Source organism: Podarcis raffonei, chromosome 2, assembly GCF_027172205.1.
Source record: "Podarcis raffonei isolate rPodRaf1 chromosome 2, rPodRaf1.pri, whole genome shotgun sequence".
NCBI lineage: Eukaryota > Metazoa > Chordata > Lepidosauria > Squamata > Lacertidae > Podarcis > Podarcis raffonei.
The window spans coordinates 79,397,745-79,425,142 of record NC_070603.1 but is presented as its reverse complement, the minus strand read 5'-3'; the positions used below and the strand labels follow the sequence as shown (position 1 = coordinate 79,425,142).

Sequence of the window (27,398 nt, the reverse complement as noted above, 5' to 3'; positions counted from 1 at the left end):
TTTCCCTCTTTCCTAATTTGCATCCATAGTCCTATGAGTTTCAAAGAAGATGTGAGACTGACGACACCAGACTACAAAAGGGCTTCGATTTATTTTGTCAGTGCACACTTCTCTAAGACCTAGCCCTTTCTGAAAAACAGGTAGTGAGGTATACAATATCTGGTATCTCCAGGTTGAGTTGGGAGCGTCCCCTATCTGAAAGCCTGGAAAGTCACTGCAAGCCAGGGAGGGCAATACTGAGCTAGAAGGACCAATGGCTTGATTCAGTATCAGGCAGCTTCCTATGTTCCTATATGTGGGAAGGCACTCGTCCGTCCACAGACAAAGGAAGGGAAAATGTTTGGAGGAGGGGTAATGTGCTACTAATCCAAAAGGCATCCTTAGCACTCCCACCCGTATTTCTGGGGATTTTCTAGGATGTAGCTTGTAGCGCTCTGAAAAACTCCAAAACCAGCCTGAAGCAACAAGCATAAATTAACACATGCGTAGGTGAACAATGGCCCGGGGTCTGGATCTGGCCCAATTGTCTTCTAAATCTGGCCCGCGGATGGTCCGGGAATCAGTGTGTTTTTACACGAGTAGAATGTATGCTTTTATTTAAAATGCATCTCTGGGTTATTTGTGGGGCATAGGAATTTGTTCATTCCCCCCCCCCCCCAAAAAAAATAGTCCGGCCCCCCACAAGGTCTAAGGGACAGTGGACCAGCCCTCTGCTGAAAAAGTTTGCTGACCCCTGAATATGAGCCCTTTGGTAATGAAACCTGTTCTCATTCTGCCTCCAAGTGCCTGAAATGAGTTTCACACAGCCTTGGCCTTCTAAATTCTTTTCCTCCATCTTGCATTCCGTCAAGCGACTCCTTTAAAAGTGACTGGCACTGTAACGTGTTAACATTTGTACATTATGACGCTTGCAAGGAAGAATGAAATTAAAAGTGCTCCACAACTTCTTAGTATTGTCTGCAAACACCGATTATTTGATTTAGGAAAGATTGTTGGAAGTGAAAGAGAAATAAACCAGTACATTACTGTAAATACAGCTATAAAACAAAATTAACATTAAAGGAAACAGTTTGATTACAAACAGCTCAACTGGCCGTAAAGCCCTTAAGGGCCAAACTAGATGAGGTACCATTAGAAACTGCATGGCTGGCATTTTAAAAGTAAGGAGAAAGACCCAGTGCAGATCAGAATCCCCCTGGCGGCTGAGGGGAGTTAATTATTTGCCCCGCAGTGTGGTCCCAGGCCCCATCAAGTCCCCGACACCTGCAATTTACATCAGACATATACCCCAGGTTGCTGCAACCTGTTGAAGTCCATCTTGCAGCAACCTGGAGGACGCTCTTTTCTGCAGTGGCACTGCAGTGCTTGCTAAAAACGTTCCTGTTCACCCAGCATTTCCTAGCCATTGAAACTCGGGTTGTGGCAATTGTTATGCATTTTTGCTTTTAATGTTGTTTTTATCAGATTCTTTTCTATTATTGTGGCAAGCCACCTTTGAATTTATTTTAAATGAACGGTGGCAGATTTTTTATTTTTAGAAAGAAAGAAAGAAAGAAAGAAAGAAAGAAAGAAAGAAAGAAAGATTCATTCCATTAGTATGAAAGGGAATTCTTTCAGTGCAAAATAGGAGGCATGCAGGAACTCTACCATGAGGGGAAAGAGTTAATGCCTTCCTACAAACACACACACACCACCTGCTATTTACTTTAAAAAGATATCCACAGCAACTGCTAACTGCATAAATTACCATCTAATCTACTTTCTCCTTAGGAACCAGGAACTGTAGCTCAACATCAGACATAAGGTGTGCGCCTCTTCAGTGCCAAGACAGCATTGCACTAGCGAACTTCTAATGGGCAAAATGGGAATGAGGAAAACCAAGTGCTGCATTAGACTAGTCTCATTATTTTCATAATTTGACTGGTGCATTTTTATTAAAACACAGTGAAACAACCAAAGTACCCCAAAATCCTGGCGCTGAAATTTTGGGCTAACTTTCCATTTTGAAAGCATCCTTGAACAGATCCTGAAAGTCCTGTCTTCTATCCCTACGTGAACTAGTCTGATCACGGCAGACCAGAAGCACATTGTAAGAAAGAAGCAGCAAATAAAGAAATGCTTCTCTATATACAGAACAGTTATTAAAAATATGAGGTTGAGTCTGACAAATCACCTTTATAAAAAGATCACAGCAGAGGTGTCAGGGAACTGACATCAAAGATCAACGGAGAGGGAAGTCGCTCCGATGATGCAGGGGAGGGAACCAGCAAGGAGAGAGGGAGAGCTTCCGTTGGGGAAGGAAACCAAGGTGACACCAGGAAGAAAGGGGAGGCTGAGAGTACTTCGGAGGGAAGGCTCCGAGACTCTTCCAGTGAGATCAGTGGGGAGAGCGCAGGACCTCCGCTTGGCACGCCTACTCTGCGCAGAAGGCTTCCGCGCAGAGAAGCTAGGCGGAGACTGGCGGTCAAGGAATTTTTATGTTGGAAGAAGTTCAGGAAACGCCCACTGACGGATTCTGGCAGTGATTAAGACAGTCGCGTTTGCAAGGCGCTGTCAAACCAGGGAAAGTTTGAGCTATATAACCTGCTTGGAGCAGTTTGGAGTTTTACGCATGAGCAACACCATTTCCCATTACAAGAGGAAAGTAGGCTTTAATTGCAAAACGCTTCTGGTTACCTGTCTATTCGCTTATTCCATAACCTCTTAAGGGCTTTGTTCTTTAAGCCTTCCACGATAAGAAGGTGAATGGATCCATCCAGAATATGAAACCCAGTAAGAACGTCCAGCTGAGAAATCTCCTCGTAAGTCATCCTGTTATTCAGTTTTAACGCATTAAGAGATTTATGAATGATGCGCAGAGGGTACGAATCCAGTTCTAGAGCCTCTGCGTTGATTTTTGTAATCTCCTGCAGCAAGTAACCTATGAGAGAAGTGTTTTTAAAGTCGAAAACATAGATGATGCAGCCATAGGGGCAATAATCATCTTTAGTGTCCTCTGCTTCATCTTCAGGAGTTAACGGTACAGCTATTTCAACTCTGACTTTAAGAAAGGCCCCTGAGCACACATAATGCCCCACTGGCATCTGGGCCACCAGAGAGCCATCGGCAGCCTTAGCCTTCCGAGTGGCACTCGTATCCTGAACGGAGCAGTTGTGAATTGGCGCACAAAAGTTCAAGGCCTTTTCACCTAGCAGTAGTTCAGCCAAGCGGATTTTGGCTACCCCATATGGGTGCCACACTTCCTCCATGCCTTTCATGGGATTCTGGGCCACGTATTTCGAAGTGACCGAGCTCAAATGGCTGAGCCTGCGGTCTCCTGGCTCCTCTCCAAACAAGGAAGGCTTTACATCGACATCCTGCCATTTTTTGTCCCGATCGTGAACCTCGATTTCCAAGGGTGGTCCTCTTAGATACTCATTCAGTTCGTCACGTCTTATTGTTCCTGCAAGAATCACGTTGGTATCTTTAAAGAAGACATGAGAGCCATGATCCCGGTCTTGCGTTCGATGTGGCTCCATATTATGGAATTTGTACTTGCAGTAAATAGGAAGGCATGAACGCTATCGAAAAGAAAGAGCAGACAAGGAAGGTTGGAGGGGGCTGTTTCGGTCTCCTTTATCTCTCAGAAAATATATATACACCTTCTTTCAGTAAAATTAATCAAGTATGAAATAAAAATGCACCTTTGATTGAGGTCAGTTTAGGCTAGCCCAGTACATTTTGCTGCCCAAGACACAGCAGCATAGCATCAATTGCTGGTGCCCAGGGCAGGCAGGGGCAGATAGGGGGCGCCACCTCAGCCCTCACCACCGACAACGATGGAGCAACCCCACCCCCACCAAAGCAAAGTGGGGTTGCACTAAGCTGCCTGCCCACCCACACAGGGGGGAGTTGGCTGGCACAGCCCTTGGCGGGTGGAGAGAAGCAGCAGGCCAGGCCATCCTGGAGGCGCCTGGTTCACGCCCCCTCTGTGTGCCGGGGCCACGGCCCCCAGCACCCCTATGCTACGCCATTGCCAAGGCCAAGCAGCAAATGACCCACCCCACCCTATCATGGGTACCCAAGGCTGATGAAAACTATTTTGGTACTCAGGGCAGGAAAATCCCACAAGCATCTCTTCTCTTCCCTGGTAGTAAAAACACAATAACAAATTATCAATTTGCTGTCTGTTCATGTTGCCCAGCTAAGTTCTGCCTGAGGCACCCACCTCATTCTGCCTAGTGGTAGGGCTGTCCCAGCCATGTAGCATAGTCCAAGGCAGACTGGTCTCAGGGATAGGCAATCTGCAAGCAGCAGGAACAACCTGGTGGTCAATGGCAGTGGCAGCAAAAAGGTGAGAGTGGCTGCCCTCACTCTTCTGTTTCCCCAGTCCACTGCCTGCACTTGCATACTCAGGGAAGGGCCTGCCTTGAGGCGAGTGGGCAAACATGCTCCCTCAATGATTCTATGTGTATATAAAAAGTGCAAACAAGAGTTCTGGATGGGGGAACTTAAATGTGCTAGGTTTTCCACCACCACGTGTTACATAAATGCAGCGATCCAATATGGCCACAAGTTCACTTCAGGTCGTCTTTAGGTTATAACTGTTTTGCAAATAAGAAATGGGGAAATTACAAATGTAAGAAGCAGGAACTTTTCAGAATTCAATTCTGTTTCCCCCAGAATGTCACATGTAGTTACTTGAGAAGAATGCTCTGATTTACCTGTAGCACTTTAATTGGAACGGGGGTGTCTGGTAAGCACCTTGCGGAGTTAATCTTAATAATCAGTGGATTTAATTCATGTTTCTGTTTCTCACTCATCAGAGTCCCTTCAACAGAAAAGCTAAGGTATGCGTCCCAAAGTTTAGGGGATTTCTCTCCTAGCTGACTGACCACGCAGCGTTGTCCTGGAAATGGAATTACATTATTTATATAATCATTATAGCAGCAGTACTAAAGAAGCAATATGTTCTATGTCATTGCTTGATAGGCTTATTAAACAACTGAGCCTCTTGGGCTGGCTAATCAGAAGATCAGCAGTTCAAATCCCTGCAATAGGGTGAGCTCCCGTTGCTCTGTCCCAGCTTCTGCCAACCTAGCAGTTCGAAAGCACACCAGTGCAAGTAGATAAATAGATACCGCTGTGGCAGGAAGGTAAATGACATCTCCGTGTGCTCTGGCTTCCGTTGCGGCAGAAGCGGTTTAATCATGTTGGCCACATGACCCAGAAAGCTGTTTGTGGACAAACACTGGCTCCCCTTGGCCTGAAAGCAAGATGAGCACCGCACCCCATAGTCACCTTTGACTGGACTTAACCATCCAGGGGTCCTTTACCTTTTTAAGGCTCTGGAGAAACCACACCACATCATTTGGTCATTTGTGCCACTTTAACAAATGCAAGAACCTGCAGAGAAAGAAGCAAAGACTAGGGCAACCTAGCAGTGCGTTCTTTTCTAGCCAACCCGTCACAATTGCAAAGGAAGCAGGGAGCTCCTTTGGGGAAGGGCCACAGCTCAGTGAGAGAGCATTTCCTGAGCATGCAGGAGATCCTTGCTTCAATTCCCTGCTTCTCCAGGCTAGAGAGCTACTGCCAGTCAGTGTAGACCATGCAAAAATGATGGTCTCATGGTCCTCCTGTCTCAGTATAAGGCAACTTCCTATGTAGGAATACGACCACCACGTATGACCATGAGTGGGACCCATGGTCTTTTTTTTAAAGGTTTCCTTGGCCTAGACTAGACCTGCTCCCTTCCTTTATTGCTCATGTGTGCCCAACTCTCTAAAAATGCTTCCAATCATTGCAGTCCTGCAGCGGAACAACATGTGAAATCAACAAGCAGCATCAAAGAGCATCTCTCCCCACTCTGCCCCATTACTACCTCCTTTCCAGCTCTCCTGCTGCCAACACTTTTAATACTGAATTTTAAATTGATGTAACCTGCTTTGACACCTGCTGGTGAAGGGCGGGCAGTAATTTTAATAATGGTGGTGGTTGTGTTAGTATATGATAAAAACAAACTACTTAGGGGAAAATGACACATAAAACTAAATTGCTTCCATTTTATAAGCGTGATCTTCCCCCCCGCCCCGTTGCTCTTAACCTTCTGACTGCAGCATTTTTTACTCATCTGCAGTTTGTAATTTTGTCTTCCATTCCCCTGCTCCAGCTTGCTTATTTTTACCTCTCCAAAGTTAGTCCCTAATTCTTCTCTCTGTTATGTCAGCTACTGGCTTAAAAAGAACCCAACTGTCCATTAGCATCGGTCTCTCTTTCTCTCTCACACTCATTGCCCCTGTCACATATTTTCAGCCATCTCCTCACAGTCAATGAATGGACAGGCCTTGAACTCAATAGGGAATCCTATTTCTCAAGGGTCATTTTTTAGAAATTGTCATTGGACTTAGAAGTGCTGCAGATCTCCAGCAGGCGGAAGGGAAAGTAAAGGACCCCTGGACGGTTAAGTCCATTCAAAGGCGACTCTGGGGTTGCGGTGCTCATCTCGCTTTCAGGCCGAGGGAGCCGGCGTTTGTCCACAGACAGCTTTCCAGGTCATGTGGCCAGCAGGACTAAAGCACTTCTGGCGCAACAGAACACCGTGACACAAACCAGAGCCCACAGAAACACCGTTTACCTTCCCATCACCTATTTATCTACGTACACTGGCATGCTTTCAAACTGCTAGTTTGGCAGGAGCTGGGACAGAGCAACAGGCTCTCACCCCATTGCAGGGGCCAGCAGGGGGAGCCCACAAGCCAGCAGCAGAACTTCATATTGCACATGAAAACAGGGTGCCGGAAGAGGGAGCCCTCCAAAGGACAAATAGAAGGCAAAGGCTTTGCAAACCTCACTTGCAACCACAAGGCATGGAATACTTTTAGCATTCATTGTACTACATCTGTTACAAGAATGCACTAATCTGAACAGAACTGAAGGGAAACAGCCTGTATCAGCAGTAGTGCAGATTTGCTGAACAAAATTACAAAGCGCAAGAGAAACTGAGAGAAGCTCTGAATGTGCCAGAGTGCCGTCCAATTAATGCATCAATGCCCTTGAAGCCTCAGCTTCAATTAAAAGCAAAACGTCCGGAAGCATGCAGCAAAAAGATAATTTGTATGTAAACTGTCAGCTAAACCAGCAAAGCAGCATGCAGTCTCAGGGGGTTGCTGCTATGTACCTTGCATTCCTAATAGAAGTGAAATTACCATGAGCTTTTAACCTTTCAGGCTTTTGTAGTTTGGGCAGCAGTGATGTCAAAAAAGAAAGTGCACATCTCTGCAAATTGTATTAGCTGAACCGTTCAACAGCACAGCAGGCAGGCAGAATGTTCCTATCACCCAACATGCAACATTTTAAAGCCTTATTGAGGCCGTATTTCCTGTAAGCTGCTATATTTTTCCTACATGGAAATATACAGCAGTAGCTAAATTGCATGCACACTGGCTGCAGGAAGAAGAAAAAAACCTTGTGCTCTTTATGTGTGTTTTTCTATACAAAGATTTGTTTGGTGGTGGATATATGAAGCAGCTCTAAAATTAACCTGCACTTCTTAACCTGCACTGATCTGAAAGGGAAAAAAAGGTCTTGAACTGCAGCCTTTTAACTATATTTAAAAATTTAAAACCCCATAGACAATGAAACCTTTTCCTGACACTTTATTTTGACAGTTACCAGACTGTTTTTGCAATAAGAGTTATGTTTGCAAACACTAAGAAAAACCAAAAGGAGAAATCTCAGTAATTTTAATGTCTTTCTTAATTTGCAATACAACAAACCCTTATGAGGACCAGTCAATTCACAAACCACTATTCCTGTTACTGGCTGAGTCCAGACAGGAAAATGTACATTAGGAAGTGGCAATCTGAATCCTTTGATCACAGATCTCCCACGCCTGTTATCCTTCTAACCAATACAGCAGCTGTGCCTGTACCTCTCTGCCTTAACCTTCTCATTTGGAGCCTCTGAGCATGCACAATTCCACTTCTGTACAGAGCCTGGCAAACTGCCAGCACTAATTAAATACTGACAGGAGTAACATGTTCAACATCATTCATAAGCAGTATCACAAAGGCAGGGGTAGATGATAACTTAGGAAAAGTGTCACTCAATTGTCTACAGCAGCCTTCCCCAATCTTGGAGTCCACAGATGTTGTCAAAGAGCACTCCCCCCCCCCCAATCTCCACTCAGCCTGGCCAACGGTCAGATATGATGGGAGTTGTAGTCCAATGATATCTGAGGGCTCAAGGTTAAGGAAGTCTACAACATGAGGCAATATCCCCCCCCCAAAGCCTCACTCACCTTTTGATTTCCCCCCTCTTCCAGCTATTTTAAATTTTGAAAACTTTGTTCTTCCTTTGCCTTATGGGGGTCAATTACTAACCTAAGTGTACACAGATGGGCTGGTAAGTCAGTTAACGCTTGTGGATTTGTTTACAAAGCTGGTCTACTTCAAATACACAGAAGCTTTCAGAAATCACTAGATTTTCAGCACAACAAGATGCCATCCCCTTTTCTACTCACAGATATATACATGTTATGTTCTGACTTTACAGACAGGATATACTGCTTCGGGCTATCTGAATTTCTCCATTTTGCACACTCTCTTGGCAGAGCCAGTATTTGCCCCAGCACTTACAATGCAGCTTCTCACAATAAAACAAGCCACCCCCTCATTCACCTCTGTGACAAGCTGTGACAAACTACATAACATCTAACCCAGGCTTCCTCAACCTCGGCCCTCCAGATGTTTTTGAGACTACAATTCCCATCATCCCTGACCACTGGTCCTGCTGGCTATCATGGGAGTTGTAGGCCAAAAACATCTGGAGGGCTGAGGTTGAGGAAACCTGATCTAACCACTTCGCCCTGCAACCTTACCCCCCCCCCAAGTAGTGGGGCGGTGGGGGTGTGAGGGCGGGGAAATACCTGACAAGAGGGGCATGAGGTTCAGCTCTAAAAAAGCTATTCCAAACTTCTTTGTCAGAGATGTTGAAGCTGTAGTTTCTTTAGTAGTTGATTTCTGGGTGCCCGATGCAGATCTTTTTTCTAAAACTCGTGAGGGTTTCTTTTTTTCTGGTAACTGGTGGTGCCCTGAAAGAGAACATATATTTCAATGGTCAAGTGTCTGATAGAGAACAGAATTTTATCTGATACATCCATCAACATTAAACAGTACTGGCTTGATATATTTAAAAGAGCAACTGCTTGACCCGAAAAAGGCTGGGGAATTAATGCCTAGGCCATTAGCCAGGTTCAGCTATAGGTGACATAGTCACACAGAATCACCTGCACTGAACACCTTGCAGCGCTTGGGTAAAATAGCTTCATCCAGTCTGCGACCAATTTCCATGCACTTGCAGCCTTACCCACTGCCCTTGCTTTGCAGGTGACCAGCGTGTGTCGCCATGCACGCTCTTTTCCTTTCAGCAAGAAGGAGGGAATAGAATGATCTCGACACCATAGCTGTCAAGTGTCCCTTATTTGAAGGGACAGTCTCTTATTCCAGCGCCATGTCCCGCTGCTGTCCCTTATTGATTGATGTCCCTTAAATGTCCCTTAAATGATGTCCCTTAAATTTGAAAGGAAGCAGCTCCTCTCCCTCCCTCCCTGGCGGCCAGGGAGGAGGGAGGCTCCAACTGTGTTGCTCACCCAATAAGAAGTCTAAGAACGACTGGGGGTGGAGCTTGCATGCCTTGTGTGTGGCTAGTTAATGCAAGCTGAGGGGTTTTTTGAATGTTGGACACCATTTTGTTGCACGTGCTGCTGCAAACTTTGCAGTGCAAAGCCAGGCCGGGGAGCCATCTTAAGTTGAGGCTGCATAGGCCTTGTGGTGCATGTGATTCAGAGTCTATTCAGTTGAACCTCTGGTTACAAAGTTGGTTGGATAGTGTTCTCGAAGCTACCAGCATGAATTTGACCAGACTGCAGGAGGACAGGAAGACTGGAGTGCCTGGAACAGGTGAGGCTGCAGGTCCCTTATTTTGGCTGCTGGTCCCTTATTTTCAAATCTGTAAGTTGACAGCTATGCTCGACACACAACTTGATTTTTGTATCTCTGGATTCAGCTGAATGTGTTGTGAACAGGTGTATGGATCTGAACTTATTTCTACAGTTTATCTCTGTAGATCATAGTGTAAGTGTAAAGGTTGACATAACTTAAATACAGTGGTACCTCGGGTTAAGAACTTAATTCATTCTGGAGGTCCGTTCTTACCCTGAAACTGTTCTTAACCTGAGGTACCACTTTAGCTAATGGGGCCTCCCGCTGCCGCCACATGATTTCTGTTCTCATCCTGAAGCAAAGTTCTTAACCTGAGGTACTATTTCTGGGTTAGCGGAGTCTGTAACCTGAAGTGTCTGTAACCTGAAGCATCTGTAACCTGGGGTACCACTGTATGCCATGAGATTCTCCGCATAGCTGTCAACCTTCCCTTTTTTTGCGGGAAATTCCCTTATTCCAGCGCCATTCCCCAATGCTTCCCACTGCTATCCTGGATTGTTAAATATCCCATAGACTGTCCCCGGGACAGGTGAGGCTGCTGATCCCTTATTTTTGAGGCTGCTGATCCCTTATTTTCAAAACTGAAAGTTGACAGCTATGATTTTCCATCATGAAACTTGCTTGACCTTGGTAGAAGCCCAATACTTCATCTCAAAATGTGACATCACACCTTGTAAAGATCAGCACATGCAAATTTAGTTGCCAAGCACAGCCTATTCAAGCTCCTGAATGAGGGCCATCAAGACAAGGGTAAGGCAGAGAGCACACAAAAAGATGGCCAGGTCCTGTCTGGTTCATTTCTTTCTAGGAAATTAAGAGTTCCTTCAAACTCTTAAATCTGCAAGATGGGCAAGGTGAGAAATGGGCAAGGGAGAGAGCCAGGAATGAGTCACCTCAAAGCCCCTCCCTCTCTTCCCTACTGAGAGGCATTAGTTTAAAAACCCAGACTTTCAATAGTTAGCTGGCTATCATAGCTATCCCTAGCTCCAATGAGAAACTCTGTTTTTCTCTGTGCTCTCAAGGAACAGCACATGCTTGCTTCACTTTAAGGAAAGGTATACTCTTTCCTTTCCATTTCTTACTCTTAGTGTGGGTGCTGCTGGCAAAACTGTCTCACCCACATTTCTGTAAAAAGCTTGTAAAAATAGGGAATGTTTCACTCCTTAGATAAAGGGAGATTATAGGAGTTGCTGCTTGCTTAAATTGCAATTTTTCTTTCTGAAGTAGCATTTATGTATTCTATTTCGTATAATAAACCAATCTTTATTCCTTTGGTGTGAGATGTTCTTGCGGGCATAAGGTTAAGGGTTATTCATAACAAGCGCACGTTGTAATTCCAGCAAAAGACCTTAAATTTCTCTTTAGCGTATACGTACCTGCACACACATGTAGGTTCAGACATATACTGTTGCAGTGTTAATTTACAGGAAGGAAATAAACTTTGAAGAAAGCTACAAAACTTATTCTATGCACCTGTAGCTGTCTGTCATTTGTAGAGAAAGTTAAAAGATTTTGCTCTCTACATTTTCACATTAGTTTGAATTTTACTTTATTTTATTGCAGAATTCTTCAGCATTTTAGTGTGATTTTTTCCTGATATGCATATGTAATCTTGCCCCACAGACACATTTTTGGAAGGAAATTATCCAGAGCACAATGGATTTTTGAATGCCATTTTCACTATTATATGACTCTATATGCATCCTTTACCCAATATATACAATTTGCACACATTAATTGGTTGAAAACCCGCATTGTAAGTTTCAGAGAAGTGTGCCTTTCAAAGCATGGGTGTGCTTCAGTTGACATATTGTTTCAGAAAGTCCAAATTAAGTAAGTTCTCCTTTAAATATGAACTGAAATGAATTTCTTCCCCATCCGTACCCTATGATTCAGATGAAGAACCGTGATGTAAATTATTATTGTATCTTTTTTTTAAAAAAAAAGTGAAAACTTGGGGGAAATAACCACAGCATGGTAAGCAACTCTGGGAGAGAACTGTCCAAACATGTCTCAGCAGGCTTGAATATAACAAGCAAGCAAAACTCCCCAGAAAAGTGTGTAAATGCTTATCAAAAGTGTATAAAAGAAAAGGCTCCAACTGCCTTCGATGTAAAGGAAATAGCAGCTTGAAGATTAAGACACATTGTGTGGAACTGATCTCATAAGTCACGGGTCCCTGGAGTCATGGGAAAGAGGGACTTAAACAGAGCCACAAAACAAACAAGGCAGACATGGCGAAGGGCTGAGCTTCTCAAGCAGAGACGCCTGCTGCAAATCTGCATGCGTGAGAGCAGGCTACAAAATGCTCTCTATTCTCTTTGCTTTTGCTTCAAGATAAAGGAAGTGTCTGACCCGCAGCAATACTGAGTTCTCCAGCATTGGCAGGCTTCAACACTGACTCTCAGGTCAGGAATCAGAGCAGGGAAAGTGTCACTGAGAAACAGAAAATTGCAGGGAGATCCCACAAAAAAAACAACAAAAAAACCTGTTGCATCGAATGGGCTATTTGACAGGATCACCACAAGAGCAGATTTCTAGATTATTCAGGGAATGCAGTAGCCACTCACAAAAGTGTATGACTATTTGCCAGATTGTAGTATAAATAACTTGCGCCATAATAAGCTGTCAGACAATTTGTCCAATTATCCCTGTATCATCTACTCTGACTGGCTGTCCAGGGTTTCAGGGAAATTGAACCTGGGGCTTTATGCAGGGAAAGAACATGATCCGTCACTTTAGCTACTAGCCTCCATGCACGTGGTCTAGGAACTTTAAAGTTTTAAAGTTAGGGGCAATTTCTGCAAGTGGATGAAGATTCCAAGGTCAAGAGTCTATGGTGTCACAGCTGGGGGATTCCTACTCAGTGGTCTCGGAATTACAACAAGCCCTGGATAAGGTTCAGTATTGGGGCAAGGGACCAGGAGCCTTAGAGGAGGCTGAGGACGAGCCGTAGGCACCATGGGTTGGTATGGCCTCTGATGCCGAGGCTGAATGAATCCTGAGCCCAAGGGAGAGAAGGCACCTCAAATGCCATCTGGAAGTAATATGCTCCTATTGAAGACAACTGGCAGGAGTCAGCTGGATCTACTGTGTTGTTCCAGCAGCTCCAGCTCAAAAAAGCCCAGTGCCTGGCTGGAACAGGAGCTGGAACAAATATTTTTTCAGCAGCACTGTGACCAATCTGACTGGTTAGATTGCATCTGAGCTTGGACTGCCCAGGACCTGGTCATTGCCTATGCTCTCGACTGTTCACAGACCAACTTGAACATGACTTTGACTGCCCTGACCTTGCCTCTCACCTCAACTCTTGTTTTGGACTCTGATGACTTGGGCTCTGACTCCAGACCAGCCCTGCATACCACTTTTGCACAGCACAGTCACACTTGGGCTTTTAGTACAGCTCTTCAAATCCTACTCATTACCCCCATTTCTACACCACAATCAGACTAAATTAGTTGAGCTAACGTTAATTCCTACGGGGTAGGGGGCAGGGAACAGACCTAGAATATTTTTCGTTTTTACGTTCTGCCACCCAAATGAAGGCATGTAACACACACAATTTAAGAATGTTTCATCAGGTGTGAGCTTGTGGGGGAATGTATTGTTTTGAGGTTTTGCATTATTTGTTGAATACCCCTTAATAAATGACCCAGTGTCTACCTATTGCATAAAACATTTGTCACCCATTACAGGCAAACTTTCCTCCGGCGCTACCCTATTATCTTAAGTGGTTTGCTATTTCGCCTAAAGCTGCAATCCTATATACAGGGTTTGGGGAATAAGCCTCAGTGAACTCAGTGGAACTTTAAACATTCATAGGATTCCACTTCACATCCTTTCTGCACTCACCTCCATCTGGTGTCTCCTTCCTTTCTGAATGCTCCATCGTTTTTCCTATATTAGTTTTCATAATTGCCGAGGCTTTAGCATGAGGTTTCGAATGCAATTTCTGCTTTATAGCTTTGGCTTCCTGTAGAGTTCTTTCTTTCAGGGAAGAGGGTATGCTCCCAGAAATACTGACTGCACTTGAAGAAAAATAATTGTTTTTTGGGGGGGGAAACCTCAGAGGCATTTGGAAGATTAAAAAAATATACACAGCAACGATAGAAAAATGAAATTAAACTCAACTCGGTAGTGGCGCCCGCCCTGTGGAACGCCCTCCCATCAGATGTCAAAGAGATAAATAATTACCTGACATTCAGAAGACATCTTAAGGCAGCCCTGTTCAGGGAAGTTTTTAATATGTAACGCTGTACTGTTTTTAACACTGATTGGGAGCCGCCCAGAGTGGCTGGGGAAACTCAGCCAGATGGGCGGGGTATAAATAATAAATTATTATTATTATTATTATTATCAACACAGCATATTATACAACCAAGGGAAATATCACAAACTTTTAATTATTTTAAAAGATGTAGCTGCCGTTATAAAACTATGTACATTGTAAACCAGGGATGGGGAAACATACACAAGAGATACTACAGCTTTTGTCTGCTTTAGGACGAGCGCATATGAGATGGCTGCCAGTTGGCCTTAAAGTTCTCTCCATGTTTACTGCCTTCATGCAGCAAACCATCTGCATACAGTGGTGTGCCAAGGGGATTCTCTCTATATACCATTTCAGTCTTCCAATAGAAAGCTTTTCTGGTGCCACAGAGGGGAAACATCCGTCCTTCCCTGTGGGAGGCACTGCACACAGACAGCTTGCCATATAAAGATAGCCATGATGGGGATGGCTTAGAGACCTCTCAGTCAAACCCATGATGCCTCACTGAGCACAGGACAGAGCTCTTAGGTTCCAGATCTAAATTCTGCCTTCAAACATCTCCAGTAATCTGTCCTATCCTACACAGGGTTGTGGTATCATCATGTATCAACGGTACTTCTTTCATAAGGAAATGTTTTGCACTAGCAGGGTGTGATGTGCTTTGCTTACAGAACAGACCCAACTTTTTGTATAAACCCTGCAACTCTTTGCTGGAGGATGACACACTTGGATCTTTAACGTGGACTAGGAATATCCACGGGCTTTTCAAGCACTAGTTTATACTTAGAAAGCTAAGTCATCTACAATGCTATTTTCTGTGCCTTTTCTACATGCCTAATTTTCTATATTCCTAGTTACAGGTAGTTAGCCGTGTTGGTCTGCCGTAGTCGAAACAAAATAATAATAAAAATTCCTTCCAGCAGCACCTTAGAGACCAACTATGTTTGTTACTGGAGCTTTCGTGCGTACCTAAAGTGTGAATGCACACGAAAGCTCATATCAATAACAAACTTATTTGGTCTCTTAAGGTACTACTGGAATGATTTTTTTAAAATTATTTTGTTTCTATATTCCGTTTTCCTAAATAAACTGTATTTTTTGCTTAACTGGCTTCTTGGGGACAGGGGAAAAAACATAAGGCACCTCCTCCATTCTGCCACCAGGAGCATTTTGTGAAAGGAGCTTTGGTCACAAGGCCCTCTCACCAACAACTAGAACCTCAGGTTCCAAGCCATAATTTTGCCAATAATAATCTTCAAGGCTAGACAGTTGGAAGTATAAAAAGCCACTGGATAAGCAATTTCTACATTGCTCCTCTGACACCCTTGGAAGAAACTCCCTTTGGGAGAAAGGATACACAAGGCATGGCGATCTGTTGCTCTAACAGAAGAAGGCTGCCATTCTGTTTAATGTTAAGAATTAAAAAAACAACATCATCATCTCAGAACATTCTCCTTCCCTTTTTGAAAGCAGATATATTGTCAGGATATAATGAGACAATTAATAAGGTGTGTGCTATTAAAATGTTGGATTCTTAATTAACCCATTAAAATAATTATACATGCCAAGGGAGGTCTCAGTTTTAGATATTGCTTTACAATATTTTGGAACAGTGATGGCACAGGATTGTTAAAAAGATTCTGATAAAAAGCTCACTAAGAGCTATATTTTTATTGGCGAGAATTAATTATGTAATTAATCATCACATGACATTAAGTAGACTACTCGTATAATGTAGATGAAATATGACCAGTGTTATGAGAATTTGCAGAAACTGACACACCAAATAATCAAGTGAAAATTGATTTATGCTAATGCTAGTCAAGCAAATAATTATGCCAGGCAATGTGTGCAATAGCCAACGTGAATGGAGAATAAACTATCAGGCTGGCTAACAGCGACCCAATACCAAAACCCAGCAAATTGTTCCTTCAAAATGTCTAAGCAATCATCAGACAGTCAAGTTTTAGATTCCTATTCAGGCTTTGATGATAAAGAGACATACCGTATGTCTAATGGGATTGAAGGCTCAACTAGCTGAAAAATTGAACAATTGAAATTCTTTCTGAAGCACAAAACCTAACTAGCATAGTTAAGGGGGAAAGAATAGTTAATGGCCAATATTTTTAATACTGACCTCTAAAACATATGTTTTGGGAGACAGCTATGCTGGCTGGGGTTGGTGGAAAAGCATATGGAGGGCACCAAGCTGGCAAAGTCTGCATTAAAATGTGCCTCTCCTAAAATCCTCTTTCTGTCATTCTACATCCATTCAATTAGGGTTGCCACCTTTGTTCTGGCAAAATACAGGGCAGGGAAGTTGGGGGGGGGCATTTCCAAAAGAAATCCATTCTGATCTATTGCAGTCTTACAGGATGCCCCCTCTGGAATTTCACACACACAAACACACACAAATTTCTAAATCTGTCTGCTCTTGGCTACCTAGAGCTTAAATATGGCTCAGTTAGTAGAGCATGAGACTCTTAGGCTGGATCTAGACACATCAAAGAAGCAATTCAGTTAAGCACGTTGTAAACTTCACACAGGGAAATCCCGTTGGTGAAAAATGGGATTCCATAGTGCCATCTGGTGTCACAGTGTTATAACGCACATAAAGCACTTTATCTTTACAAATGTAGCAGAGTTCTTAATCTCAGGGCGATGAGTTCAAGCCCCACGTTGGGCAGAAGGTTCCTACATTGCAGGGGATTGGGCCAAAGGACTCTTGAGGTCCCTTCCAACGCTTCAATCCTATGGTTCCTATAACCGTTTACACACCCTTTCAAACACATACATTTGGAGAAGATTCCTAACGTGGGAGACAGAGAGAGTGTGTGTGTTGAAATACAGGCAAAAACTGTATCAATACAGGTCGTAGCATTTTACACTGAAAAATGGGACAATCCTGTATTATACGGGACAGGTGACAACCCTACATTCAATGAATATGTATCAAGGGTGAGGCACTAATGCAGGCATCCCCAAACTCGGCCCTCCAGATGTTTTGTGACTACAATTCCAATCATCCCTGACCACCGGTCCTGTTAGCTAGGGATGAGGGGAGTTGTAGTCCCAAAACATCTGGAGGGCCGAGTTTGGGGATGCCTGCACTAATGCAAAAAACATTCCCCCCCACCCGACCTTCACTGTATGGCCGAAAAAGCCCCACTTCCTGCACATACAAGCAGAGGGCTCCCTCTGAGTTTGGAATACCAGTGCTCCCAACACAAGAGAACGTGTTATATGCACAGGGACCTCTGTATGAGAACTGCAGCGTGCACAGCCAGGACCAATCTAAGCTACACAGAGCAGCACTCTTACACATACAGGGAACGATGCAGATACAAGATACCACAAGAAGCAATTCTATAAGTGGAGCTCAATTTAAAAGGGCATGCTTGAATCCAGCATTATCCCTGCATGCTAAGTACTGTCAGTGACTAAGAGGAACTTTCACATTCTCTGGCAGGCTAACAAACCACAATCCTACATGGTTGGTGTGTGTGTCCTCAGTTTAAAAAGGTTAAGTCCAGTCGCAGACGACTTTGGGGTTGCGGCACTCATCTCGCTTTACAGGCCGAGGGAGCCAGCGTTTGTCCACAGTTTTTCTGGGTCACGTGGCCAGCATGACTAAGCCGCTTCTGGTGCAATGGAACAGTGAAACCAGAGCAGCGCATGGAAATGCCGTTTACCTTCCCATCGGAGCGGTACCTATTTATCTACGTGCACTTTTTGGCGTGCTTTCAAACTGCTAGGTTGGCAGGAGCTGGGACCGAACAATGGGGGCTCACCCCGTCGCAGGGATTCGAACCGCCAACCTTCTGATCGGCAAGCCCAAGAGGCTCAGTGGTTTAGACCACAGCGCCACCCGCATCCCTTGTGTCCTCAGTTACTCATGCATTAATTACACCCAACTTGAACTACTGCAATGCTCTCTACGGGGCTAGCTTTAAAAACAGTTCAGAAACTGCAACTAGAAGAAAATAACTCAGCTGCCAGAATCTTCTAGGTAGTTGGAACCTATTACACAAATCCAGTTTCAATTTAAAGTGTTGTGTTAACCTTTAAAACTCTTGAGTTGCCTGTGGGTAGCTTAATTTAAGGATCACCTGCCGACGTGAACCTGTCAAAGCCCTGAAATAAGCGTCAGAGGCTCTGCACTCCAGCCTTTTAAATAACCCGTTGGCAAATACTAGGAACAGGGCCTTCTTAGGGTGGCAATTCTGGAATTGTTTCCCTTGGGAGGTCTGTTAAGCATACTCTCTTCCTGTTTTTAAACAGGTGCATTTTCTTGTCTTTATTTTTAATTATTATTATTTTGTTTTCAAGCAGGTAAATTTTAAAGCTGATTTCCATTACAGTGGTGCCTCAGGTTAAGTACTTAATTTGTTCCAGAGGTCCGTACTTAACCTAAAACTGTTCTTAACCTGAAGCACCACTTTAGCTAATGGGGCCTCCTGCTGCTGCCGCGCCACTGGAGCCCGATTTCTGTTCTCATCCTGAAGTAAAGTTCTTAACCTGAAGCACTATTTCTGGGTAAGCGGAGTCTGTAACCTGAAGTGTATGTAACCTGAAGCGTATGTAACCTGAGGTACCACTGTATTTTTGAGCTGTCTCCTTTAGCCTTAATGCTTCTTTGTTCTGTACCATTTTATTTAAATAGATTTTTAATCTTTATTTTACTGTAGTTGGAGGCTGGGGGGTTTTCTGGCAAATCACTTGGGGGGGGGGGACTAAGTGGGGTATACAATAAAATAAACCTTTAAAGGTCCACAACAGTGGAAGGGACAATGCCTAAAAATAAGCAAGATGATGAATTGGCTCCCAGCACTGTATGTCAACTTAATGTGTGCAGTCATACAAATTGTTTAAGTCATGAAGATAATGCTACCATGATGGGGTTCAGAACAAATCTCTGAACAAATGCAGGATTCCTCTGCACCCTAATCTAGTTTCACAACACGTGGCTATCTTCCGGTGGATGAATGCATATAATTCAGGATTATAACAACATGCCACAAGTCAAGTGCAGAAATTAACAAGGTGCTCTCTTTCACAGTACAATTCCAGAAATCTGCATTTTTAGTATGCCCTGAAATCACTGAACAAGGGGTTATATTTTATTAAAGGACTAGCACAACTTGAATGTTTTATTTCTAAAGGCACAACTCCCTCATAAATTTACAGCTCAGACATTCTGACTTAAATCACCTGGGAGAAAAGCTGTTTGCTTTTTTAAAGGATTCAAATGTCATATTTGAAAGCCATAATCTGTCTAATTTATAACCATATCATGAATAATTCTTTTTCATCACAAAGCTTACTTTCAAGTCAGATCCAGGAGTTAACACTTTAATTATATGAGGCACAATTTATAACCACATAATGAAGTATTCTCATTCACACCCCAAGTGATATCATGTTACTTTATTTACAGGCAACAACAACAAAAAGAGACTAGCATTCAAGACCACAGGACCATTCAGCTACTCACAACCTATATCATGGGCTGCATCTAACAATATCATCTGATTTATTCAAGGACTTCTGATTGTGCAAAAGAACTATTCCTCACCCTGCATACTTCTCAGATATGTTCTGGGTGTCCTCTGCCATTCTCCAGAGCTGATTTGAGAGGCATGCAGGGGAGGCCTCTTGAAGGGGAAGTTCTGCCAAGCAGAAGTGGAAATGGAACTGTTGGATACAACCCTAAATCACCAGTATCAGAAAATATATGCAGGCCGACGAGATGAAATTAATCAAAATTAATCTCTTCTTGTTGAAGCCAATTGTAGAGCCACACCCATGCACTTCCATTAAGTCCATCAAAGCACCAGTGTGGTTTAGTGGTTAGAGTGATGGACCAGCACCTGGGAGACCAGGATTCAAATCCTGATGCAGCCATGGAGCTCCCTGAGTGACCATGGGCCAGTCACAGAGTCTGAGCTAGCCTACTTCACAGGGTTGTTGGTGGATAAAATGGGGAGGGGAAAACCATGTGTGCTACCTTGAGCTTCCCTTGTAGGAAAGGTTGGGTACAAATCTGAATAAATAACTTTCCCCCTTTCTACACACTTTCCCCCTTTCTTCCCCCTTTCTACACATGCGTGCAAATGCAGGCAGTGCTACAGGACCATTATGGGAAGCAGGGGGCCTGGGTGTGCCTTCCACACTAAGAGGTAAAAAGGTAAGGCACCCCTGGACGGTTAAGTCCAGTCAAAGGCAACTATGGGGTTGTAGCGTTCATCTCACTTTCAGGCTGAGGGAGTCAGCATTTGTCCACAGACAGCTTTCTGGGTCATGTGGCCAGTATGACTAAAGCGCTTCTGGCGCAACGAAACACTGTGACAGAAACCAGAGCGCACAGAAACACTGTTTACCTTCCCATAGCAGCGGCACCTACCCATCTATTTGCACTGGCATGCTTTTGAACTGCTAGGTTGGCAGGAACTGGGACAGAACAATGGGAGCTCACCCCATTGCGGGGATTTGAACCACCAACCTTCTGAACGGCAAGCCCAAGAGGCTCAGTGGTTTAGACCACAGCGCTACCTACTTGTTGCACTGCTGTGTGCGTGCTTGCAGAGGAAGGAAGAAGGCTTTGTTGAACTTATGTGAATCCTCCTGGTATGGGTGCTATAGGAATGGTTAATCCAAACACATTTGATAAGAGGGACTGCAGTATTATGATGGCTTTTGCATGTATCTTATGGTACCTCGAAACCTTGCCCCTGAGACTTCCAGTTACTTCCTTTACTAGTGGGAGCAGAGAAGACTGAGCTGGGGTTACAGGTATTGCAAAATCAGAATGAAACGTCAGAAACAGGCTGCAACTTAAGAAACCATATTTGATATGCTAGAAATGGCCAAGAGTTGACCAGTGTAGAACTTTCCCCTATTATGCCATATAAAAACAAATTATTTTCGTGTGAAATATTGCAGCGAACACTTTAGCATTTCCACTTGGCAAGAGAAAGCCAAGTGTACCCCCTTGTGGCCCACACAGTTCTCATATAGAAGGTGTTTGAACAATTCAAATGTGTACCACAATTAGGCATTAGTCAAAACAATGGTAAAATCAGTTCTATGCCTCAAGAGCGCCCTAAATATAAAATAAAACCTACATTTACTGTTGGATATAAACTATTACACAAGTAGGAAATAGGAAACATTACAATTCAAAGCTGAAATAACTATGGTGGTTTCATTTGCATTAGTGGCAGAAATGAATCCTTCCTACAGCACAGTGTTAGAATCTGAGGTATGAAAGCTAGGAGCTAAATGGCACCTTAAACCTAAGTTATGGGTGCAACAACGGAATAGGTGCACTTTTTTATAACAAAAATACAAAGCTGAAAATGAATGAACTGTAACTAAAATCTGATGTTCATTTTTCACATGACCCAGTCCTCATCTGAAGCCTTCAAAAAACAAAGCCATGCTTCCCCGCCTGCCTCCCTCATACTCTTAAGAGGCTTCCTTCTGCAGTCTTCAGAGAGTGGCTGGAAGTGGGGAGGCAGAAAAAGGACCTCCTTTCCTTCCACTTTACAGACAAGCCCTGGATTCTCCCTACACCCCATTTCCTTCATGTAAAGAAATCTTTTTGGCACCACAATTAACGCATATTAAAGGCCTATACAACTGATGCCACAGACACCCATCTTGAGTGTCCAGTTCGCAAACCTAAGACTTAAGTGTCCTTCAATGATCCCACTCCAAAATTTGTTTTGACTTTAAGCATCACTGTAACTAACTGGCTAGTGTATTTCAAATTAAAAGTACATCATACATTAAAAGTACATGAAACAAGGCAACTAAAACCTAAACAAAACATGTTGGGTTTTACTTAGGACGAAACCCTATAGAACTTGGTTGGAATTTACTTCTGAGTACCAATGGCAATTTTAATCTGAAATCTTCGGCACAGAGCTCAGAAACTGCTCAGGTTTATGAAATTCCCTGTCGCAAAATGCGCCTAGAACAATGGGAATTTCAAATGCTGCTGCAACAGGCCGGAATACTTCTGAGATGACCAATAATAAATACAGTGGTGCCCCGCAAGACGAATGCCTCGCAAAACGAAAAACCCGCTAGACGAAAGGGTTTTCCGTTTTTGCGTCGCTTCGTAAGACGATTTTCCCTATGGGCTTGCTTCGCAAGACGAAGGGCTTGATCCGCACCGGGCGCAAACCGCTTTCACCGCCAATCTATCTATGCGGCAGCGGTGAATCTAATAGTAATAGCAATCAATACATTATTAGCGTCCGGAAACACAGCCGGTGGTGATGCTGCGCCGCGCTGCTTCGAAAAGTTCCTAGGCTTCAGCCTTAGAACTGGGAGGGGACCTGGCGGCGACACCCGGCTCAGGGTGGGATTTCCCCGTCTGCGCTCTTAGCGCGCGCGGCGACCGCTAGATCCCGAGGACAGCAGACTGGGCGGGGGGGGGGGACATGAAAAGTTTTGCCTGCCCATCTCCGAGGAAGCGGGGGGAGATGATCCCTGTCAAGGGAAGAAGGGGGCACCCATTTGCCAGCAGCCGGTGCCCCCGAACCGAGGCTGAGGGTGGCGCCATCGCCTGTCAAAGTGACCACAAAGGCGAGCTCCGGTCGTGCGGCCGAGGGAAGCCCCGCTGTGGGTCGTCCAAAGTCAGCCCGAGCACGCCACTCACCTAAAAGGCATGGAGAGACGGAGGGAGTGTGCGAGGATCCCGGTGCAGAGGAGGCTCCTGCAGCAAAATAAAGGCAGTCGGCAGCTGGAGGGCTCCAGGACACGGAGCTGCGGCGGGGCCATTGATGGTGTTGCCGGAGACTCCTCCCTCTGGGCCTCGCTCTCTCCGCTTTCGCCGCTGCTTGCCCTGCCTGCGATCGGCGGGGCTCATCGCTCCGCTCTGCAGAGCGCTGCACAAAGGCGCGGCGGGACAGGTGTCCGGGGACGCTTGGCTGAGCGCACCCCGGGATCGGAGGTGCGGGGTGCTTGCTGTAGATCTTATCTTCCGGGGTCGCTGGGATGGCGGCGGTCGGGGCTTGTGTTATGTAAGCGCGTCAGGAGGGACTGCTTAAGAGGCCGGACGAGGCTTATGCAATGGCCAGATGCTCCCTAGGGGTCGAGGCTTGCAGTTGCGGGAACGAGTTTATACCTTTAGCCGCTAAGCCGCTAATAGCCGTGCTTCGCAAGACGAAAAAAACCGCAAGACGAAGAGACTTGCAGAACGGATTAATTTCGTCTTGCGAGGCACCACTGTAAGAATCTCCAGGTGTTGCAATTAAAGCAAGAAGCTAATAGGTACATGGTACGTGTTACAACTGTCACAATTAAGGATTTATTGCTGGGCTTCTTAGAAACAAATTCTCACCTGCCCATTACAGGCAGAACACTACAGAGGTTGCAATACCATCTGTGGGAGTTTACAATCCCACTGAGATTTTTTTTGCAGGAGCTGAAAGGGGAGGAAAAACCCTGAAATACTGTGGTTGAAATGTTCATACCCCACGCACACCAAGACTGTGTGCTAAGACAAAAATAGCATTTCTGTCCAGGAATGTATGTTGTTCGCCAGATGTGATATTTGCAAGACCTTTTTGTGACAGTAATCACCGGTACAGAGTAGCAGATTTTTTCTGGGACTTCCGGGTTAGCGCCATCGGCTAATGGCGGATTCCCTCCGAGCTCCGCAAATTTGATTAAGGTGAAAGTTGGAGCTTTTGGGACATTTGGACTTAAAAGGAGTAAGAAACAAGATTCAGGCTCCACTTTTAAGTGTGGAGGTCTGGCTGGAAGAAATATGGACCCTATCGGGACAGAGCTTCTCCGAGATCTGGTGTTTAATATTAAGGACTACCAAAAAAACCGGCAGAGAGGAATTGAGAGAGAATTAAGAGCCTCGGACGTGAGGTCTCCAGGCTGATAGTAGACTAAGACTGATGGACATTTGTTGGGGATTGAAACCGGGAAAGGGGGGGTGGAGTTTGGGAATCCAAAGGGTGCAGAATAATAATCTGTTTTTTTAAAATTTGTTTTGTTATTAGTATGAAAATTGGGGAATTCGTGGAAGGGAATTTGGGTCGACTTTAGAAAAAAGTTTTAAGAATGAGCACTGATGTTTAAATACTGATGTTTATAAGTTAAAATTGGTTTGTTTTTTTTAAATGAATTAAATATAAAAAGGTCAAAAATTGGGGGCAAGAACTTGTTGAATTAACAATTTGAATTGGAATATAAGAAGGGGAGGTGTGGGGAAGTCAGGGAAATATGTTATTGAAAATAAGGATTGTAAACTTTATGTGTTTTTAACTTTTTTGTTTTTTCTTTTTGATTTTTTAATGTATAAAGGTGGAAAAACTCAATAAGTATCTTTTTTTTAAAAAAAAAGAGTAGCAGATTTTTTCTGCTAGCACTCAAAGCACTTTTATCAATTTAAGAGTACTGGCAACTCATATTTTACCCCCCCCCCAAAAAAAATCTATTGAATATATGTAACAAAATTGTGGATGTGATAGGGCTGCAGCTATGACTTTTGGAAGACCAAATGTTTGTGATCTTTAGCATGTCACACATTGCAAAAAAATTATTTAATTGTTATCACCAATTATATCAATTGCAGTACAATGTCAATATTCTTTTTTTTTAGCTGACTCTTCCCCATGACTAACTTAATAAGGTACCCCACCTATGGGACATCATGGCGGACATTATGGTACCTGACTTTATGGTTCACAGGGGTTTGTTGCTACTTGTCCTATTAGGGTGTTGCCCACAAGCCACTGGTCTTGCAGTTTTACTGTGGAAGCAGCAGGCTGTGTGCTATGCCCTCCTTAAGATAATTATTTGGGCAACAGCAGACCAAGTCAGATCAGATGCTTCCCATGTGCACAAATTCCTAGAGGAAAACTGTGGACGACCGCTGTGTTGATACGGCACAGTAAGCCATAGTTAATAGGGGGATGAGGCTTGTTTCATTTCAAACAAACATGATGTGAAGCAAACCACAATCCCCACTTCAGGCATAACACTGAGGCAGGCATGATAGTTTTATTGTTCCCACTAGTAGTAGGGGAGAACTGAAACAGGAACCATCCCGACATTCACAGTCAACTATTAACTATGACAGCACCATAGTTACTGTGTCATGCAAACTGGGCCAGAGTGCGCCTCCAATGGCAATGGCCCCCTTGCTATACATTTTCAACTGCCCACACTTAGTTACTGGTGACACATCAATGGCCAGACAGAAAAAGGCTTTTAGCACTCTCCATTTCAAAAAAGTGTCCCTGCCCAATTGCCTAGTGTTATTTCTTCCTAACTATGTCTACCTACACAAGAAGGTATTTATAAGCCTCACTTAAAATGTACCCATGCATTTTATGTCAACCAACTTGCTTTCCGATGTCAGTGTCCAGAACAAGACATAAATGGTAAGCGGCTGGGAAGTGGCTGGGGGAAACCCAAGCAGATGGGCAGGGTATAAACAATAAATCTATTATTATTATTATTATGAATAAGTCCCACTTCTGCTCTACTTTCCTTCCATCCTGGAAACATCTAGCAATACAAAATTTGCAAATGATGCTTCTATCCACTGTGAATTGCCCCATCACATATGCAGAGCTAATGATGTGAAGTACAGACAAGGAAACCTGCAGTGTTTTGCATTATCACATTTTACCAAGCAAGGAACCAGATTTATTAGCTACTGTCCATTAGCTTTTCTTCGGAAGGTTTAATTCAGTTTTTTGTTTTGTTAAGTGGAGGATGCTGTTACCTAAGACCATATCCCACACTTAGTGAAACTGAAATGTCATGTCTGGCATGCCTTACCCTACAAACTGCCAAGAATAATGGTTCTTGGAATATGTTAGCTAGATGAGAGGAATTAGACATATACAGCAACTTGGATCAACTTGTACCAAGCCACTTGTGATTTATGTCAATGCCAACCATCTGCCACCATCCTCCAATTATAGAATCAGGGTGTCCTGCAGTGCAAAGCATCATTAATAGTCAAAGAACTATTAAATGAACTTTAAATAGGACTTTAGTTTCTGGCACTCTATCCAAACATTTGTGCCAGCAAATCTGCTTGCAATGACAGGGGAACATTCCTGTGATGGCCAGTATAGCATAATGTGTGGTGTTGCCCTGATAAAGACAACATTTTGTTTGGCTGCAAACCTTATGTCTGTAAGGTTTTTGGAGATGCCAAATCTACCACACCCAAGTTATCTGGCAATAAAATGGTGTAACTCCATTTTCTAAGTACCAGTCAAAAATAATGTAACTTGTATTTTAAAAATGTCTACAAAAATTGGACTCGTGGGCTTTTCTTAATATGCTTATTATCATCCTGTGAGACTGTTTTCCTACTGGGAAAATAAGAAGAGAAAATTATTGAATTGGCATGGACTTCAAACGACGAGACCAGGAAATGGGTATTTAGTCTACAAAGCAGGAACTAAGTACTGTTGAAGAAAGGAGACGCAGCAATTCAAGAAATCTTAAAATAGCAGCAGGAGGAGATTAAGCACACTGTACAATTTTCTCAAAAATCAAAATAAGCTTAATCCCATGCAACAAACATTTATATTACCCAGTGGCTTAAAGTAGCATTTTACATCAACACCTCTGTCCTATGAACATTATTCAGCTGTTTACTAGGAATCGCTTTCCAAGTTGCAACAGATAGCAGCAATCCATAGTCCTATGCACTCACCTAAGCTTCCTCACATCTTTCCGATTCAGAAGCCCCTTCCCCTGCCAAACTGCATTCAAGCTTCCTTTCACCTAATAAAAGCCACTTTGTGGTTCAGGGGGAGAGCCGCTAACGAAAAGGATTTACAAGGCACCAGATGCACATGCAAAACCTGCCTGAATGTCTATTAGCAGCTTCTCCACAATGCAGTCAATATACATTGCGATAGGCTGGCAAGATAGTATGGGTGGGGAAAAAACATTTTTCTGCTAAGGATCTCTCTCAACTCTCATAAAACATCTCTTGAAATAAAACCAGTCATGTTACTTGCATACACTCCTACAGTGTGGGCGTCATCAAGCTGTATTTTACAGCACCCTATCAGCTGGGTGGCTGACAAGGAGAATAGCACTACAATAAATCTGAAGTACAGGAATGTGCCTGAAATGAAGAACATTTTCAA

At 43.8% G+C, this 27,398-nt stretch overlaps 1 protein-coding gene across 2 annotated transcripts in view; it reads right to left on the bottom strand.

Annotated features, from left to right (window-relative positions):
- Window positions 1–27,398, bottom strand: part of CFAP92 (cilia and flagella associated protein 92 (putative)) — a 57,404-nt gene that overhangs the window by 13,271 nt on the left and 16,735 nt on the right. For both annotated transcript variants that reach the window (XM_053377734.1, XM_053377735.1), the window contains 4 exons: window positions 13,833–14,008; window positions 8,906–9,070; window positions 4,704–4,888; window positions 2,677–3,560 (listed from right to left, as the gene is read on the bottom strand). In XM_053377734.1, the coding sequence (XP_053233709.1) occupies window positions 2,677–3,560; window positions 4,704–4,888; window positions 8,906–9,070; window positions 13,833–14,008 (1,410 nt within the window). The remainder of the gene's footprint in view (window positions 1–2,676; window positions 3,561–4,703; window positions 4,889–8,905; window positions 9,071–13,832; window positions 14,009–27,398) is intronic.